The sequence below is a fragment of the Lissotriton vulgaris genome, chromosome 3_1 (assembly GCF_964263255.1).
Source record: "Lissotriton vulgaris chromosome 3_1, aLisVul1.2, whole genome shotgun sequence".
NCBI lineage: Eukaryota > Metazoa > Chordata > Amphibia > Caudata > Salamandridae > Lissotriton > Lissotriton vulgaris.
Genome location: NC_141689.1, coordinates 869,799,117 through 869,820,160, shown reverse-complemented (window position 1 = coordinate 869,820,160; position 21,044 = coordinate 869,799,117). Strand labels below are relative to the sequence as shown.

General features: G+C 41.0%; 1 protein-coding gene across 1 annotated transcript in view; it reads left to right on the top strand.

Annotated features, from left to right (window-relative positions):
• Nucleotides 1–21,044, top strand: part of AOPEP (aminopeptidase O (putative)) — a 1,575,581-nt gene that overhangs the window by 195,981 nt on the left and 1,358,556 nt on the right. Inside the window, exon 3 of the mRNA XM_086961188.1 lies at nt 18,629–18,795. Coding sequence (XP_086817314.1) covers nt 18,629–18,795 — 167 coding nt within the window. The remainder of the gene's footprint in view (nt 1–18,628; nt 18,796–21,044) is intronic.

Below are 21,044 nucleotides of genomic sequence, written 5' to 3'. Positions count from 1 at the left end.
AGCCTGCAGTGCACAATGAAGGACTATGCAATAATGCCATGGAACTCGTGCCTCTTGAAACACAGATTGAAACAGTTCGTCAAGAAACAACACCAGTCTACAATGATGTGGCATCAGAAAGTGCTACCGAGAGACAGATTGAAAGAACAATCCCATCAATTAACAGAACTGCCTCTGGTTATTTCATCAACTTCGACAACTTCTCTGAAGATTTAAACGACCCCGAAGTGATGCCAGAAACTAAAAAGTATTCTAAAGAAAATACAACAGGACTCCTTCAACAAATCAAAGAACTATATCTGGATTCACCGTTGATTGAGCATTGGATTATCTCAGGGGTATTCATACTCCTACTATGCCTAATTTTAGTTTTAATTTTGGGAAAGTTCATTACAATTGAATGGACACAGCAAGTCAGAACATCAACATAGTCCTGAAACCACACAGATCATCCCATGTGAAGAAAAGAGAACTGTCAACAGTAAATGTCACAGCAATTCCAATACCTGGTGGGGTAGTATGGGAGAAAACAGACTATAAGATCTATGGTCCGGTCGAAATCCTGAAGTATCCTCATCAACTAAAGGTTTCCTTAAGTGACTTTGTGACACCAAGTACATTCTCTGATGATTGGGACTTTAACAGTATTAATGACATGATGTCTGATTTAGTAATGTCAGCTAGATTCATAGATCATGATTATTTACAAGGTTCATCTAGTTATGAGCAATTATTCTGTTACACCCACTATGGGGATCATTACTTGCATAAATCTGCACAGCCTAGAAATGTTTTTATGTATAACCAATGGGAACATTGTTCTACACCGCCTAAAAGCAGTTCTAAAGCATTCTTTGAGAGATTCAAATACTTTTCAGGGTTTAACACCAGTGATGCAGAAACGTTTTATTCCAAACTGTTAGATAAAACAGGAATGAAAACAATGCTGACAAATTCTAAATTGATATATTCAGAAGCATTTTATGACAAAATGATGACATTTGGTTTTGATTATTGGAAAAATAATATTGAAACGAAAACAATTTGGGGTACAAAAGATTGGCAGGTGCAAGGCATAGAAGCACTGTTTAGAACCTGCATGATACCAGAACAAATGTTGTTTTTAAATGACACTATACACCAAACATCTTGTCTTGGCCTAGCTAAGAACAAAGACCTTAAAACACCGTCTATACCAAAGCCAATACCTGAAAATGTAACCGCAGATATTGAGTTAGGCGTGTCACAAATTTTACATTTCAACAGAACACATCCTGATTGGAAAAAGTGGTTAATCTGGCCTACAGACACAAATAGCTGTCAAGATAGATTCCTGAATAAAACACAGGGTTTAAAAATGACCAGATTAGACCCTAGATACTCCCAGAGACAACATCCAGGGATTATAACAACATACAGTGTAGGGAAACTCTGCCTAGAATGGCTAGCTACATCCACACTGGCTGAAATTAAGCAACACTTGTCTTTATTAAAAGATGGTGCTGATTTGCGCGATTTCATTCTTGGACCACGCAAACAGCGTCAAAAGCGTTTCATAGCGACCAGTATCTATGCTGCTTACAATGAGGCTTGGAAAGTAAAGCAAATTGAAACTGCTGAAAAGATACGAGAAATTGATCGTATTAATTTGGAGAAATCACTTTCTGTGGTAGACAATGGGTTAACGACTCTGTCTTCCAGAATATATTCTTTGGACAATATTGTATCCTCTGCCTTTGATGTGATAGACAGAGATTTGCTAATGTTACAACATGGCCAGTCTCAATTACGCTCTATTATAGAACTAGGCTGGACGCTGCAAAACCTTCGTTCAGGCTATGTGCCTTGGCGTTTAATCAACACAACGTCATTATTTTCCAGTTTTAACCTTACTGATAAACAGATCAGTTTGGCACAGAAAGGAGCAGACTATACAATCCTGAGCATCGAAAGACTCGAGAGATTACCATTGACAATGTCAGAGAGTCCTGTCATTGAATGGATAATACACGGAATTATCACAATTCCGATAACAACTTTCCGATTTCATAAGTGCCTTGAGTACATACCTGCTGGCCAGTATGAACAAGGATATGTAAAATCTATATGGAAATTACCATACACTCATTCTTGCTATAGTGACGGCGACAAAAATGTATTTCTTAGTGGTGAGAATTGTAAACATTCACTAAGCGGTATACTTTTGTGTCAGGGTATTAATTTACACGGAGCATGTGATGGGAATTCAAACAACCTTTCATGCCACCAGCTAGTCACACCTGCAACTCAGATAGAGCCCTTCTTTATGCAACTCGCAAACGGGAGTTACATTCTTAGAACGGATCACAGGTGTTGTGGCCTCGCGCCAGGGACAAGTTATCTAGTACAAGTTACGTCCATGGTCAAATGCTGTATGCAAGCATTGTTCCCGAGCGGGCCTCCAGACATAGTGACTCCCCTCTGGCCTCGTCTGAATCTCTATTCTATACGAATTGATACATTAAGCAAAATGAAATCTGTGCTTTTACAGACAACAGTGCCTATAACGTCATCTAAAGAGACGTATGATCTTCTAGTCGCAAGGACGGCTACTGAAGTCCATGACCTTTTATCAACAAATTGCCCCGTGCATTTCGTAGAAATGTGCAGCCAACTCTTTAACATGTCTAGTGCAACAAGCATCCCAGGCATATTTAAGACAGTCTTTACGGGACTGCTAACACCCTTCCAGGCAATTTTGGGAATCTTTCCTAATTTTGTGCACTCCATTTTTGGCGGCATACCACTATTTTTGGGACTCGTTGCAGGGATTCTATTTTTGACCCTCCTGCTACGTTATGGCAAGCCTCGGCTCAGACATAGCTCCCATGGGAATGGAAGAGACAATCCTAGCAATGCGCTACAGGGACAGGATAACTAACGTCCTCGGATTGGCCAGGCTGAGAGATCTAAACATGACCTGGTTCCTTTCATTCAGACCGATATGGCAAAATTGCATTTTACCTGTGCTACGGTGTATGCTTTGCGGCGATGAATGCGTGTTGGACATCTGTCTTTCACTTCCATCAGCAGTACCAATGGACGTCGATACTTTGCTCAGTCCAATAACGGCTCACGCATTGTGTTGTCCCCAGCGGCTACCAATCCTGATGACGGCATTTGTGGAGACTCCTGTACTACAGCCAAGTGGTAACAGTGGAGCGAGTGACAAAAGCAACATCACCCAGGTACAACGTTCTGTGAGCATTGCTGGTCCTGCCTTCGATGACAGCAATCATTCTCACACCTGCCAAGTTACAGCGCTATCTAATTTGGTTGAACTATCACCTGATTTTGTAGACCAATTCTTTGAGAGCCTGTCTGATACGATGTTCTCACCCACAGAGAAACAATAACTTGAGAAGCTTTCCGACACACAGCGTTCCCATGAACTCTGAATTCGGCCTTCAGTTTTGATCAACAAGAACTGCCAGGAGCTTTGGAAATCTATTTTCTTTGAATTGGACAATTTTTTTTTAATATTGACCCTTTTTGGCACAAACAATTCTTTGCTTAACGTAAAAACTATTCTTAGAGAACAGAAGCTTCACACTTCTATTTCAAAACACATCTAGAGACATAACAACATAACAACATAACACCAGCCTCTAGCACACATGTTATTACAATGCATTTTTATGTGATGATTTATCTCGCATTTCTTCTGTCAGAGATACTTCATGTGTAATTCTATATGCATAATATTCATTAATTTCATATGCAATAATTTTGAATGATTACTATGCTTTTAAAAAAAAAACGTACAGTACCTAAATTCCATGTATTACAAGTACGCCTATTTCGAATGCATTTATGTATTTTGGGGTGGGCAATGTTACACATGCATCTAATTGCTTAGTTTTAGTAATTTTGATGGACATTACCCGTGGAGTGGGTGTTGCGTGCTTATCTAGGTTCCTGATCGATACTGTGACCTTATGCCCCTATTCGGCTATAAATCCATTTATTCCCTATATTGGCATAACCGTTCAAGTGCGATTTTCTGAAAAGTCATCTCTGGCCTCACACGAACAGAGCCACATTCCAGCATGACTCTCTGCTACTTCCTTTGCGACCAATTAGTGCAATGACAGAGCAGCAGTCACTATCTGATATTCCTAGATAACACTCCGAGTTCTTCAACAAGATTAAAACTTAGCAAACCTGGAAATCCCCGCTTGCTATGTTTTGATTAGTAATGGAACTCTAATGAGCAACTGATAACTGTCACTTCCTAGTGACATCTTTAATTGACGTCTTATGTCCAGCAAACTTGCGTCAAACCCGGCACCTGTCAGGTATAAATATTACCAACGTTGCCTTAAGCAAGAGAGAGATACGAGCTGTGAGTTCGTTGCCTGTTGCTGATGCTGGCTGCCTGCATGACCCTGTGTTGGTAAAAACTAGCACTCTGTCGCTGCAGCCTGCCATCCTGTGGTGGTGAAGCTGCTGATTACCATTATCGCCGCTACAGCGCGAACTATGGTGCAGTACGCTTGAGGAGCCGAGCAGCCGTCCTCTGCGAAGACATCCAGCAGATTCCAGCTGCCCGCGGACGCTGTCCCCCGCCTCCTTCCTCGACGCGCTGAGAGAAGCCGCTGCATTTCTCGTGCAGAGAAATCCAGTCCTGGCGCTTCCGGTTTACCCTCGCGGGTGACTGGGATATCGAGAGAGACCCCTGAAGGAGATACCAATCCTCCATCATTCTATTCAGAGGTATGGTGTTGACTAAACCCTTAGACGAGAATTCTTGAAACAAACCTTGGCAAAACCAACTTAACTTAAGCTACTTACTTACTCCCCTTCTCACGTGTTAGGCTTAGGTCAGGCACACTGGGGTAGGCTTAGTTAGAAGCACCAGTTGAGTATGTTAGCCTAATGTATATATGACTGTATATATGTTTTATTACTTTCAACCATTGTATGGCTAAGAAACCATATCAATGCTTTTACAGTTCTATTTCGCAATACTTATCTTACTGTACGTACTTTTTATAATAACAGTTATTGCAATTGTGGAATACATTTCTCTTGTACGAGAAGAAAGACTGTTCAATAAATGTTAACCCTTTATTGATACACGCCCGTCTCTCTATTCTCTACATACCGTGAAAGTAAACTGCACTAGACTGACTGAGTGAAATCTGTGTCTATTGTTTCACACGACCCTAGAGATCGACTCTTGATCTGAGGAGCAAAGTTGTCATGTTGCACGGTTGTTGGAAAACTGAATCCCTTCTTGTCTGTGCCAAGGAAGCTGATCACTTCCTATGCAGAGAAGAAAGTTTCCAGTGACCTCTGAGCTAGTTGGTAACACAACCCAATTAAGTTTAGCATAGTCAGTGGAGGCCTGGAATATCCGCAGTTCCACGTCGATACTACTGTTTATGTTATTCCAATGTGCAGGGCCTAGTGGGAAACTAGGAACTACACTACAACCTGGTCAAGGCTTGGTACACAAATCATTGTTCACTTGGCTTGATCAAGGCTCAGTCTTTCAAGATCACGGTGTCAAGGATGTTTACCAGGCTGGGAGCAGGAGATGGAAAACAAATCATTTACTCAGGTGTGAGTGTCTCGTGGCTTTCAGTTGAACTGCAAAGAAAAGGGGGGTTGGGTGTGCGACAGTTTCTGGGCAGAAATGCAGGCTGCATGATGGCTGTTGTCGTGTTAGTTAGATTTTCCTCAGGCATCAACAGAAATGACCAGGTGGGTCGTGTGACACAAGATGGCAATGAAAAAACAATGGAGTCCCGGTGCAAATGATGCCGATCAGAAGAACACTTTTCCTCACATATACAGTTTTATGTTTTGTATGACGAACGAAAAATCAAGTTCTCAGTTTCCTGAGACCCCCTCCCACTAGCTGTAACATACTATGTATCTAGTAGACTGACAGTTTCTTCACATTCCCCTACCAAATATTTAGAAAAGTGTCCACCTGCCATCCTCCTACATGGCAGCACCTTTACCTGTACTTCACAAATACAATAAATACCTGGCCCCCTCCCATACAACACAAAGGGCAACTACCTCCCCCTCAAAATGCAAATAAAACCAATGCATTGCCTCCTGCCAATATATTGCTACCCAGAACCACTTCCCATTTGAAGCCACAATCTCCATCCCAATAACACCACATGATATGTTCACTTTGTTCTCCAAGGTAATGACCTTATTCAGTGTTGAGTAGGGACTAGGATCCATGAGGTAGATTCATTTGACCTCCCAGGTCAATGACCACGCCCAATGGGGAGGACACGAAGGACAGGAAGTGGCATTGGAGGACAAGAGGAGAGGGGTGCGTGGACGGGCCAGGCAGGGGTTTGGTGAGGAGATGGGGTCTATTGGCCTAAGCTGCCAGTTTTGGAACTGGAGAAACAGGTTCGAGTCATGGTGCTGGTTCAACATCCTGTAATGCTTGGAAAATCACGTAACATTGCTGTACATAAAAAAAATCACCTTGTTTAATGTAATCTGATGGTCATGTAAAGTGCTCCGATGACTTTGGTTCATGTTTACGCTAAAGAAAAATACAAAAAAAACAAAAAATGCATCAGAAAAAGGCTTATGTAGCTGTCCAATGTGTGCATGGAAATACCAATAAATTAATAATATTCACCCTTACCTCCGCCTCTACAGTGATTGTATAACAGGCAGAATATGCACAACACACAACACGACATCTGTGGACAAAAAGTCCAAGTGATCACACGCAGGACTCGAGATACTGGATGCTTCTGGGTGTGTGCGCTCCATGAAAGTGGAACAGAAATCCCATAGTAGCTTTTCATGCAAAACTATAAAAGACAGCAGGTTAAAGAAATAGTGCTGCATGAAAAACAAGTGCATGGAGTGGAGAGCCGACCTGGGTGTTCCCCAGTAGGCAATGTGGTTTGCTTGCAAATAAAGTAAGTAGATGCCGCATCTCAGTACAGGCCCAGTTGTGTGGCCATTTGCCGTAAGCAACAAGCTGACCCATCTCAGGGCAAGCACTCAGGACTGCCCATGAATGTTATGTGGCCGCTCGATGAGAAACCCGAGCAATGGTTCTAAACAACAAAAAGTGAAAACAGCTAGTACTGCCACAGCTGTCTCATACAGTGGTCAGATCAAAATCAGATAAATAAACCTGGATGTCGCCATCTTAAAAAGGGAAGCGGATAAAGCAGCACAAGCACATCTAGTGATACTGGGCGCCACCATTTTGTCATGACTTAGACACTGCCATCCTGAAAAAGGGAGACTAAGACCACTGAGAATTTAATGCAAACAAAGGAGTGAATCAATGAAGCCTTTGTGTGGCAAGGGTCAAGAAAGAAACTATGAAAGGATAAATAGCATCAAAAAGGGGAAATCCCAAGCTTAGAGCAAGGCACCTAGCCTTTTGTAACTTCAATCCAAAATCCAAAGCGGGAAATGTCGCTTGACAAGAAAAAGATCCTGCCTCCTTTTTGAAACCACCAGCACGATTCGATTCAACATGGCTAAAAGACAAAGACAATTGATGGGTGGAGAGGAGAGGATACAAAATTGATGGGTGGAGAGGATATAAAATTGATTGGTGGAGAGGATTAAAAAGGTGTTGATTTCATCGAAGCATAGAAGATATGGATGGTAAAAAAAATCATATTGAACGTATCTCAAGAACATGGCAGAAGATAGAGTAACAGAAGTGATTAAGAAACTTGCAAAAGAATAAGTGCTCACATATCAAAAAGTAAAAGAAGCTTTGGCCGAGAAATTTGATCCAGACGCGGGAATTTTCAACAAAACGCTGCAATGTCTAGGGAAAACTATGGATGAGTTGGAGGAAAGATTATACAGATTACTGAAGCAGTGCAGAATATGCAAATTCAGCGAGGAGGAAGCAATACATCAACTCATCGTAGATGATTGCCTGTCAGAGTCTTTGCCGGTAAAGGATGCAAAAAGAAACGCATGCATTAGACAAAATGCTTGAAGCAGTCCTAGCGAAAGAAAGAGCGAGAAGCAAGCAACTGGGTTGGAGGCTAGCAAACACTCCTGTAAAAATCCTCCAAACAATGATTCGAGGGCACTAAATTCAAAATTCAAATCATGCACTTTGTTTAAAGATCTGCCCAATATGTGTTTTGCAATTGGATCGCTCCCTTTGGATCACATATGTTCATAACATATTCTCTGAAAACGTACAGGTATTTATAGAAGTAAATAAAAGTATAAAGTATTTCTACAAACAATATATGTAGTATTGTTAGTTTGCTGTCGTGTACTACAACAGACGTATACATGTGCTGACAAAGGTTGAAAATTAATTCCATTGTTACCACAGATAGTCCGCGTGTTTGTCCCTTCAAATAGTACCTCTTAGGGAGTTCATTACACGACATAGGTACTAATTACTGGGGCTTATACACACTAACTCATCAATATATGTTAACATTTCTGGCAGATGTTCATATTTACAGAAATTGCATAATGCATTTAACTCAAAGATTCAGTCATCTTTAGTTACTTGGCCCACTCAATTAGGGATCCAATTTCAATTTATCAACTTTTGTCCCATTGATTCTTATTAGGACTATTTATATAACCTGGAAGTCCTGGCATTACCATATTCATGCAGAATCAACCACAAAGTACATATAGACTGTACAACTGCTTCTCAGTATTCCATCTTAACAGAAACATTAAACTGCCATATGTAAACATTTGTGATAAAGAATCTGTTAAAGTTACTACCTTTGTTATTGATCAGTCATTGCGCTTCAATTTAGAACTCAGGTTAGAAATGGGCCAAATTACTAACACATTTTATGCAATAATAAAATCTGGCAGAAGAAATGTTAGCATATGTTGGTAAAATAGTATGTAAAGAGGACTAGGATGAATACAAGATAGAAAAAACTGAATTACTCAACAGGATGTTATCCCTGAATAAGAAGCACTTACATTTGGACATCAAATATTGAGCTGGAGTAGGAACAGAATGAATGCATATGAAGGTGATATCGGCCAAACCGAATGGTTCTTGTGGATTGTGGTTTGACTGACCAGAAAATATAATCTTATCTTTGCAATTAATGTGCTATGAGACTTTGATCACTTAAATCTTTTACACTTGAAAGCGTGCTGAGAGAGCCATTATAATTTATTCATGGTTATGTTATGTGATATGAGGGTACACTCATTAACAGGAAGGGGAATTATGAGCTGTTTTACCATATACCTATACTGAATGATTTAATATATTTGCTGTTGATTTATAGCAAGATGATTACACTGATGCATCTTTATCTATGACCTTAATAATAGATTATTCTATTAATGTAGATGCAAACATTTGATAAGACCTTAACACTAACCCCAATGATTAGTAACTATAGTGTGTAATGAAGTGCCTGTGAGGTACTACCTGCGGGACGCACATAGAGATGAAATGTGTTCGCAATAGTGAAATTCATGCTCACCATATGTCATATCAGCACATGTATAAAATTGTTGTAGTATTGGGGAGCATGCTACCATTACTACATGTATATGTTGTAGAAATGCTTTATATGTTTAATTACTTTTATTACTTGCATAAGTTTCTTTATGTTTTAGAGACTGTGCTATGAACATATGTGGGCCCGAGGAAACAATCAAATCACAAAACAAGCATTGGCCTGATCTTTAATTAAAGTGCATGTGTTGAATCTTGAACTTTGCGCCTTCAAATCATTGTTTGGAAGCATTGTGAGACATTATACACGGCGGACAGGATGGTGAGGGCAGGAAACTCTGGTCTAATAAGATGATTGCCCAATGGAAGTAAATTCCTGTGGAAATGTAATGCCAGATGTTCAAGAGAGATAAAACTTAATCTCTGTCTGAACAAAAAAAGAGGAAATGGGCATGTTACAGGTGTGATAAATCCTATCCACATGAAGAAAAATGCCCAGCCATGGGACAGACGTTCAAGGACGCAGTAAAGAAAACCAATTTAGAACAGTATGTGGATAAAGAGAAGAACATAAAATGACAGCCACCAGCACAAGAAGCATGAGGAAGTCGAAAGGAAGAGAAAATCACCACACATGAGAAGAAAAATCAATAGGCAGTTATCAACATCCTCTTCAGTGAGCTGCTCGAGGTCAAGCTTATCTGCATACAATGGGGAAGGGGACTACATATTTAAGAAGTCAAAGAAAGCTGCTGCAGAAACAACTCCACTGATTAACCTTAAGATGAAAGGTCATCAAGTGAGTTGTGCAGTAGACAGTGGTGATTTACTCAATGCCATGGGACTAACATCACTAACAGAATTATTGAACTAGATACCAATGCCAGGATAGTCACCTGGACAGCGACTGAACCTTACACGCGCAAAGGCAAGTTTATAGCTCAGTTACTGTTCCCTGGAAAAAAGCTGATGATGATGGAAATACATGTCCTGGAAGGGGACATGCCTGTGTTGGACATACATGGACTCAAAACGCCCATTGCGCTAGGACTTGTAACTATGAAGTACCACAGTGAAAACGGTGGGAGGCAGTCACAAACAATGAAATGTCCAAGGTCAAGATAAAGGTGTAAAAACATCCCGTATGTTTCATTCTTGAGAGTGAGTGCCTAGAAAAGTTTCATAAAATACAACTATCACCAAAATTACAACAGACAGATGTGATTTTATACATATGGGCAGTTTCTGAACCTCTCTATTTTGTAGGATTATTTGAAGCCAAACTAACATACAAGTCATTGTTGCATGCTAAATGGGAAGTTGCCTGCTGTCTGTTTGTTGGGTTTTTCACAGCAACAAAAATGGGTAAAATTGCCATCAATGTTTGTCTACAACCACCAGCATCAATGTTACAACAGTTCCTCTGACTATTTAGTGGATTGGTAATAATTAAAGTGAAAGGGGTACAAAGCTTATAAACAGGCAGTCAAGCCAGTGACTCATGGTCCTCAGAAAGTCGCTTTTCACCAACAGGAAGTCATAGTTAATAAAACTTACTCAAACTGAATATCATTAAGAGGTTTAGAGGACCAACGTCATGGGCTTCTTCCATTGTGGTAGTATCAAAGAGAGACTCAAATGGTGAAATAAGAATTTTTTTTGGCATGAGGCAACCCAGCAAAGCCTTTGAGCAAGAGAGGTATATGGGGCTTCTGCTATCCGATATGATAACCCAGCTGAATGGAGCAAAGTTTCTCACAAAATTTGACCTGAACAAAGGCTTTTATTGGCTGGAGCTGGAAGAAAACTGCCAAGATATCACAACGTTCACAACTCATCTAGGATTGTTCAGATACACGAGGATCAGCTTTGGGATCTCATCAACAGCAGAAGGTAAGCTGCAGAATTGTGTAGTTCAAAGCCTTAAACTATAATGATGATATGCCCGTGTTCGGAACATCAGATAATGAACATGACTCTGCTGTACATGGATTATGTCTGAAGCCAACTTCATTCTGAACAACGAAAATTGGATTTTCACAAGACAAAACAGGTTATTTGGCCAAATTTTGGGGGGAAAAGGAATGCCACCTTATATGGCAATAGTGAGTACGCTCACAGACACATCCATCCTGCAGGAGTTGAGTACTCTGAGGTAATCTTTGGGAATGGCAATCTACTATGCAAGATGTATTTTAAACTATGTCACTGTAAGTGCACTGCTCAAAGAACTGACGAGACAACAGGCTTTAGAATGTGATAGAAGCTTTTGAAGTGTCAAAGAAGCAGTAGAAGCAATGACCTTGGCATATTTTGTTCCAAATCTAGATACACAGGTGACAGTCGATTTGAGTCCATTGGGGCTAACAGATGATCCAGCACAACAGGAGGCTGCAAATGAACCACTTCATAGAGTAGTTGTGTATGCCTGCCAAACACCATCAGATGTGGAAAAAGCATTCTTGCAACTTGAAAAGAAAAGCCTGGTGGTGGGCATTTGAAGATTGCCCAACTCTCTTATAGGAAGAAAAGTCACCATATTAACAAACCACCAATCTCTGATGACCATTTTTGGAATCTTGAAAGCCAAAAGGTCCTCATGAATTGAAAGATAGGGAATCACACTTAAACATCATTTTAAACTGGGAAAGTAACACAGAGCAGAAGATTATCTATCTAGGCACCCTCTAGAAAAACAAATCAAACTCCTCAGTAGATGAGGAGTACCTTAATTTCCTCATAAAAACCAGCTTATCACCAGTGCTAGCAGTGCAGTAAGCGATAGCCATCATCGAGTATGACAACAAGGTGGTAAAGCAATCAATAAAGTCACAAAAATAGAGGCGGACCAAAACAATGGAAGTGGACCCAGAGGAAATGAAACACCAAGGTGTTTGATAATATACAAATAAGAGTTAACAGTGACAATTGAAGGAGTTGTTCTCTGAGAGTCAAGGATTGTCATTACTAAGAGCTCTAGGAAACAGGTTGTTGATACTGCACATGAAGGGCACCGAGGAGTAGTAGCAACCAGCATTGAGGAGAAGGATGTGGCTCCCTAAATTTGAATCAGTAATTGAGGTTGCCTTTCTATAGTGTCATCTGTGTAAATGTATCTTGTAGGCAAGCTGACTAATGTGACTTGAATTTTGTAAAATACCTGAAAGGGTATGGGATCTAGGGGCATTTTTTGGGCCGAGTTTTGGCCCAATTATGTCTGGAAAAAACTTGCTAGTACTTATGGATGAATCTGCCTGGTTTCCGCTAGTAAAAATCATGTAATCCAACAGTGCGGAAAGTTGACCTAAGCATTGGATAACATTCCTGCAGCATTGGGCATCCCAAACACTGTAAAGTCAGACAATGGGTCGCTGTGGGGAATTTCATTTTTTTGTCCGCCAACTAGCCAGAAAATGCAGAAGAAGTATACCATTTTGGCCACATGGCATGGTTGAGAAATTCATGAGCAGCCTGAAAAATACAATATAAAAAGCAGAAGTGGAATGCACACCAGTACCCAATGCTTTATGCCAAGTGTTGACAGCATACAGCAACACTCCACGCTTGGCTCAACCACAGAGGAATATCCTGCCACTCTCCTGTTTGTGAGACTAATTCGTACTAAGCTTCCACAATGGATGCCTCCGCTAGAGGACATCAAAGTCAGAGCCAGGTTTGGAGTCCAGAATTCATAGATGAAATTATGTGCTGATGGCAGGAGACTGACATTGGGAAAGGCGATTGAGTGCTAGTCAAGCAACCATAGAAAAGAAAGTCTTATGACATTGAACCTCTAAGTGTGAAGGAGAAGAAAGTGGTTTTGCTTGACAAGTGTGTGACAGTCAACACATTCACTGATATCTATGGAATAGTGAAACAGTGCTTTTCCAATGGAGGCAGAGACCGTGGTTGTCTTTCCAAAAGTCATCAAGGATGATCCAGAGGCCAGCATGTCCGAAGGCCTCAGAGATGGCTCACATGAACACTTCCATAAATGGCTACTACGCTGCCACTTTCCTGAAACCATCACCACCATTTGATACCGCCAAAAAGCTGAATATTGGTGATAGATGGACTGCTTGGATAGAGATATTAGATTATTTCACTGATGCCCTTGAAGAGACTGATAACAAAAAGATTATCGAGTATCTTAAGAATTTTGCGGGTGATGGTCTAAAAGAAGTTGTAAAGAAAATGCTTCAAACTGATTAAGAAGTCCCATATCAGATTAGAGAAATGTTGAATCTCACGTTTAATCCAATGCCAAATGTTGATTATGAATGATACATCTTCAACCAAGAATGCCAGAAAGTTGGTGAAACCATTGATGAATTTGTGGAGACTCAACATACTCATCAGACATTGTAAGTTCAATTAATTTAATGATGAAGAAGCTATGCGTCTGAAATTTATTGATGGATGCTTGTTAGATTCATTCAGAAGGCGAATGTTGAGAGAAACTCTTAGTCTGGAGCGAGTGCTAATGGCTGCCAGAGCGAATAGCCTTCTGATAGACAAGCAGCTGACATGGAGCTCAGAGGTACCCAGAATGAATCCGTCATAAGTGTGAAAAGTAGGCCAAAACAAAAGACTGAAGGACACATAATGATTGCTACACGTAAAAGAAAGTTGTGTTTTGGATGTGGATTTTTGTTTCCACACGGAGGTAAATGTCCCGCTTTAGGACAGATATATAAAGGCTGTGGGAAGTAGAACAATTTTGTGGTGGTTTGCAAAGCGAAGGAAAATGTAAGTGCGTCATGGTTCAAAAACAAAATGGCAGGCTGAACGTCCCAGAGGCAACATTCGACACACACCCACAAGGCCCAAGGGTGACATCAATTAAAACAAATCGACAATGAACGAAGTTGATTGTCATCTAAATCATTGTCAAACAGTTCTGTATCAATATCAAATGAAATTCAAGAAACTTATTGTGCCGTGCCAATGTTTACCTCAGAAAAGCATGTGCACGTTGGTTTGGCTACTTGTGAAGAAAAATGTCAGTCAAAGAAAGATCAGCATGTTATATCACTGAGTCTGCAGATTTTATTAAATCCCCTGATTTTATGTGGTTGGAGGGCGCAATTTTTCATTTTAAACACTAGACTTTGAGTATTAAGAGACATTCTTTCTCTGTTAGAAATTCTGTTGATGTTCTTTATAGACCTGGAAATTATGGATATTTTTCTGATTTTCTGATTTCTGACTTTGTACTCTGAATCTGTGCATTTATCATATATACTGACGTATTCTGTATTGCCTATTTTAATACTTTTGCAATAAAACTCTTTAACTTGTTTTGCCCTCGAACTCAGTTCTTGAGTGGTGCTAATAGCTATTTTGAATTAAACTGATAATTTGTTCGGCCTAATGTCAGAAAGGGTGGTGTCTCTCATGCTAGATACATTTGTAATTTGTAACTGATCTTATGTTGCATTAAACCAGGTAAAACTGGACTTATTGTTCTTAAATAAAGCTCTATACCACCCATTGGGTATTTAACCCCTCCCCTGCTGGTGACGGAACCGCTACGTCATCAGCCGCGGTGGCGCTGTGCTGATGACTGAGCCGTTCTGTCATGGCCTGCCCGACACGCCTGCGCGGGGCGGTTTCCGCGCCTGTGCTGGGCGTTCTATTGAGCAGGCGGGGCCATGACGGAACCGCTCCGTCATAAGCACAGCGCAACCGACGCTGGTGACAGAGCGGTTCCGTAACCAGCATGCGCCCGCCGCTCGGCCGCCCTCCCCCTTAGCACTGCGGCGGAATAGCCGCCGCAGTGAAGGGGTTAAACAACCAGTAATAAATAAATAAATAGTTTGATGTCTTGTTCTGTCAATGCTCGATTATGGTACAGCAATTATCACTCAAAGTCTTCCTCAGAACCACCCCTGCTGAATGTCTTCTTTGTGAACCACTGGCATTTAAAAAGAATGCTCAATCAATCCTTTTGAAGCTGCCTTCCTTCTAGCGTATCGGCCAGTCACATTGACCAATTACAGAGTATGCAGTTAGACTTACTACCGGTCTTGGCAAGAGAGATCATTTGCCACTGACCAGCAACTCAATGCACTGATTAACCATTCACGGCAGAACTCTTATAATATTCAAAGATGTGAAAAGTATTTCTCTATCTTCCAGTGAGACCGCTCCACAGTCAGGATCAAATATTTTGCTGCCTTTCAGTGTCAAGCTTAAACCCAATGGTGCAAAAATAATCTCACTCCAAGTATTGGATTTTTGGAATTCTTCACCAGAGCACTTGAGGCATTTTTCCAATTTTCTACCTTTTTGGAGAGCACTTTAGAGACACCTGTATTAAGCAACGGTAAAAAAAGACTATAACGCGAGGAGGCAACAGGGTAGCGTGTGCTATATAAATGTTATGGTTCCTTTGACCAGAGTTTGAAACTTACTCCATTCTGCTCTACCCACTGCCACTTCTTCAGCACCATACAGGACTTATCTTAAACTCCTTTTCTAAAGAGAATTCCAAGCTTGTTCCAACTATTTGCTTTTCTGCTTACCACATTGTTCATGGCTGTGAACGTTTCTCTCCCTGGCCTCGAAATTGACGACTTATGCTTCAGTGTTATATTTTTTAGTGTTTCTACGTTTAACCCCTGTAGCCATGTTTTTATGCTCTCTCCTCTGTCATACACACTTGAAAAATAGGAGGTAACCTTGCTCACTGTGATGTGCTAACTCTTTGTCCCTCTTTCCTCCACTAACTGATACTTTGCCTGTCGTCTTGTGTAGCTGTAATTTTTTGTACTGTATACTCATCTGTTATGCCTCTTCAGCCGTACTCTAGTAATTCTCTCTTGCTGTAAGGTTCTCCTACATTGTTGGACCACACTCTTGCCATACAAATAAAATAAATAGTTGAGAACGGCAGGTAGGTGCTAGCCTGACAACTGCCTGTTAGACACAAGTCTGCAGAGACCCTTGACTGACTCCAGAGGTGGAGGTTGGAGGTGATTGGCTGCCATCCACATTCTCTTGTCTCTTGGGTCAGCGAAAGCCAATGAGGGGGAAGGAGAAGGCAAATAAGATGGTGGATCCTCTGGGCTCTTGAGTCACTGCCTTCAAGTCTGGATTTTAACTACTGTAACATCATAGCAGTTAAAAGCAACTCATTATTTCGCTGCTGTGAAATTTTTTCAACCCCAACCTTCTGTCTGTGTGCTGTATATAAGTTAAATGTACAATCACTTACAGAGAGGATGTTAAAAAAAACACCAGATTTATAGGTGAGGCAATCACTGAATAGGCAATAATATTCGTTCGGTTGCGGACCACGTTATAGTTTGGGAAGTATTCAAGACGTATATAAAGTTATTGCTTTAGCAAGCTACATGGCTCGACCAAAGCAGCTAGAAACTGAAATCAGAAACCTGGAAGTACTTCTTGTCGCAATTGGCGACAAAAAGGTGCTTCATGCTGTTCATTCCACACTGAGCGAATTTACTAGCACCAGGGAATGAGAAGTCAGAGTGCCTAGAATTTATGCCAAAAAAAAACTTATATGGACAGCGAGAACCCTGGCAAAACCTTAGACACAGATGGACACATGATTCAAGGGACGCCCGAAATAGTGAATAGAGTATCTACGAAGCACTACACCTTCTGTGCCACCAGCGAAGAGAAGGAGGTCAACACCACTGAAAACTGAGAGGGAATGGCCATGGCCTGGCTTGACAGTTCTGAGAGAGAGGTGCTGATGGCTCATTTTGCAACCGAAGAGCTAAAGAACGTGATCAAGAGCATGCCCAACAGCCGCTATCCGGAAGCAGAAGGGCTACCCTTATTATCTATGATAAACATATGTAAACAGTTGCCCCACCTCTATTGGTCATATTCGAGGTAACATTTGAGAGTTTACACCTTCTGCCCTCTCTTTTAGAGGCAGTAATTGTTACCCTTTTAAAGCCTGACATCCATGTGCTTAGTAGAGACACCATCATTGTGGAGAATGCGATCGCATTTACAGCGTCGGACGCATTCACTACGCCAGAGTTTTCCCAGGCGCCTGCCAGGATGGCCTTTACTGCCACCGACCAGAAAACATAAATTCAACTGCCCCAAGTACGCAGCTGCACCGACGAGGAAGCTAAATTGGAGTTATCTCCACGTGAAAATCCCTTACCATCTCCAATGCAAACCTAATGTATGCATCTAAGATCCTGGAATACTTGAACGTTAAATTGACGGTTCACCAATACCAAGGAACCTTAAATCCCATGTGATAATGCATGTAGCAGCCTACTACTAGAACTACGGACGCATCCTCATTATCCATACAAAATAATTTCAGATTGCCCACCCTGTCCTGATGATGATCTAAAATAAGTAAAGATCGAAACGTCGTCGACCCCCAATTGAAAATCCCCTCATTGTATATATTCCCTGTAGATTTCGTATTGTTGTTTTTTTTGTGATATTTCGCTACAATTTCACCACCACTTAGTCACGTTACACACCTTGTCACTTCTGTGCGCCTCTGAACAAGTTTTTGAGAAATGTGATCTTATCTAAGTGTAATTAAAAACTATACATGTTGCCCTAATGTATTCTGCTCCCTTTTGATTTAATTCAGTTCCTATACCAAATAATTCCTTACCTTAACCTGGACTTCTTAGGCCACCCTTGAACCACTGTCTCCTCTACATGTACTTCAACCCCTGGTTCGCACAACGGGGTACCCTTGTTTTTTATACCTACATATTATAGATACAGCATGTCTCGAAGAGACAGCACACATGCACTGCCTAGGAGATACCTAAAAACAATTCAATCTAGGATTAACATAAAACGCCAAGTAACTAGGACACTTTGTTTCCAGTACAAGGTTTTAACTTATTACATCAGAACATTCCCCGATTTATAGTCTCAGATTAGTTCAATTTAACCAATTAAATGATCAAACCAGAAAACAGTAATTTGTAAAAGGAAAACGCAGGAAATGAACAGTTAGATCCTCAAGACACGAAATCCCAGTGTAAACCTATTCCACTGTTACACAAGTTAACTTGTTCATGAATAATGAAGAAGGCGCATCAAGGAGACATATTTGTTGAGGCATTTTGGAATTTTAATTCGACCAGTTGATTTATTATGAATGGTCATCATTTGTTCAGTTGTTTCTTTTTTCCCTTCCAGGCCTTGCGTCTACACCATAGGATCAAATATAAACAACAGGGCCCTGTTTCCATGCCAGGAACCCCCGGTTGCCTTGTCCACGTGGCAGGCCACTATTCGAGCTCCTGTAGACCTTGTTGTATTGATGAGCGGTGAAAATGCTGCGAAACCACAATTGAGTCAAGAAGGTGGGTGTTTTATTTATTCCTATTAGCTGGTGCTCTGTGACCGGCAATATAAAGTCTAAAACTTTAAACTCTGGTGTGATTGGGATGCAATGTATGTATCAGTAATGTGGTCCTTTATTTCGTCTCACGTGCTTGCATGTTGTAGGGTGCAGGGAGATTGGGGGAAAGAAATGGGAAGTTAGAAATTACCTTCCAGAGTTAAATAGATGGGAAGAATTACAAGGGAATTCAGGATTTTCGAATGATCTAGTTAATTATTAGAGTTTAAATTAGAGGCATATTATTGTTGTTTGAAACCACACAAATAAAATAAATAACTGAGAACGACAGGGAGGTTCCGTTCTGACCATGGCCTGTCAGATCCAGCATCTAACACCAATTGGCTTGAACATTGCACTATAAACAAATGGATAGGCTTCAGTTTCTGGAATATATCAGTATTTACTGTCGGGGGGACATTATAGCTTGCCACATTTTTAGTTCTTTATGTGATGCTTCCTTGCATGCTTCAGATAATCTTTGTGACAATTCAAACCTAACAGCATTGTGTAGCAATTTCTCATGGATATATGCATTATGTATACAGCATCTGACTCTAGAACCTCAAAACTTCTGGGGATAGGGAGTGTGTAAGAAATTGGGTTATTGGTTGAGGTAGGTGGAAGCTCGAATTAAGTAGCACCACAGTCCTTGTCAGGGTGAACCACATAAGTCACTAAATGAACCTGTGCTCAGTCCTCTGGCAGCTTGGCGCAAAGCAGCCAGGCTTAATTTAAAGGCAATGCGTAAAGTATTTCAGCAGCCCACAAACAGTAATACAGTGAAAACACACCTCAAGAAAAATCCTAACCCAAGTTAGAATAATAGACTAATTTTAATAAATAAAATGACACCAAAACAATCAAAATCCAATCAGAAGAATTGGTTATGAGCTTTACAGGTTATAGAAGTAAATAGAACCAAACAGCTAAAAGCACCAACTGTGGTTATCTGGTCAAGCTGGACCAGGACAAAGGTACAAGTTCAGGCAGAACACGTTGGAGCGTGGGCCGGGTTTTAGGACCCGGTTCATTCACTGGAGTTTTGTCCTTGGTGCTGTGATGTGGGGTTCTGCGGCTGTCTGAGGTGCACTGCAATGGTTATGGTGAAACCGGCGACTACAAGTTGCGAGGTGCTGCAATGCGTGGACTTTTGTTGGGGTGAGACACGCTGTTTCGGGTCCAGTGAAGCCGCTGATCAAGAGCTGCAAGGTGCTGCTTCAAACTGTGTTGATTTCAGTAAGGCCGCTGATCAGTAGCTGCTAGGTCCTGCTTTGTGCCGCGTTGAGCTGCTTCGGTTTCGGTGAAGCCGCCAGTCAGGGACTGTGAAGTGGTGCATCAGTTCCGGGGAAACCTTCAATTGGGCTGGGAAGAGTACTCTCTAACTCCTGCCAAGGGTCCAGGATCTTGAGGAGAGTACATGGAAATCAGGTCTTACTCCCATTTCATAAACGTGTTAGGGAGACAAAGCAGAGCAGCAATTGATGCTAGTGAGATCCCCCTACAGTCATCACAGAAATAGAGGGAATGTGATTGGATATACATGGGTTAGAAGTTGCATGAAAAATGAAGGAGTTTACGAGAACTCAACCTTAGTGGAGAGTGGAACCTCTAAATGGAGATAAAGCGAGAAGTGTTTGCTCTGACAAGAAAGAAGAGATTAGAAACATTTGTTTTATCTCTCCATTTTGAATTCCCTTTGGCTATTTGTTCCTGCTCCACCATTCACACCTCTCCCTGCTCTTGCCCTGGCAGCTAGAAGTATGAAATTAGAAAGGAGCACACTTATTGGCTTTGGCTTTTTGCACGCTCACTTCCTGGAAAGCCTGCCTAAAAAGACTTCAGAATGCACTTGAGATTCATAAATCACTGGCACATTTTCGTGGTAAAAGGGTTACAGTTGTCATGTTAGTTTTCATTGACCAGGTAAGTGTTATCCACGTTGGGTGTTGTCCAGTAGAATTAGAACCACCGCTTTCTTCACTACTGATGGTATTCTCTGTGATTAAGGAGGTACTGATGATGACTTTAAGATCAATACATATACATCAGTCTAGGACTTTTATTAGATTGGAAGCATGGATCATGAATGTGGTCAGACAGGAGGATATATGCCAGTAAGTTGATAAACAGAAATGGGTACATGTTTTGTCAGACAAGAAGGAAGACAACGTTTGGCTCGCCTCTCAAAGGAAGCATAGCAACAAAAAA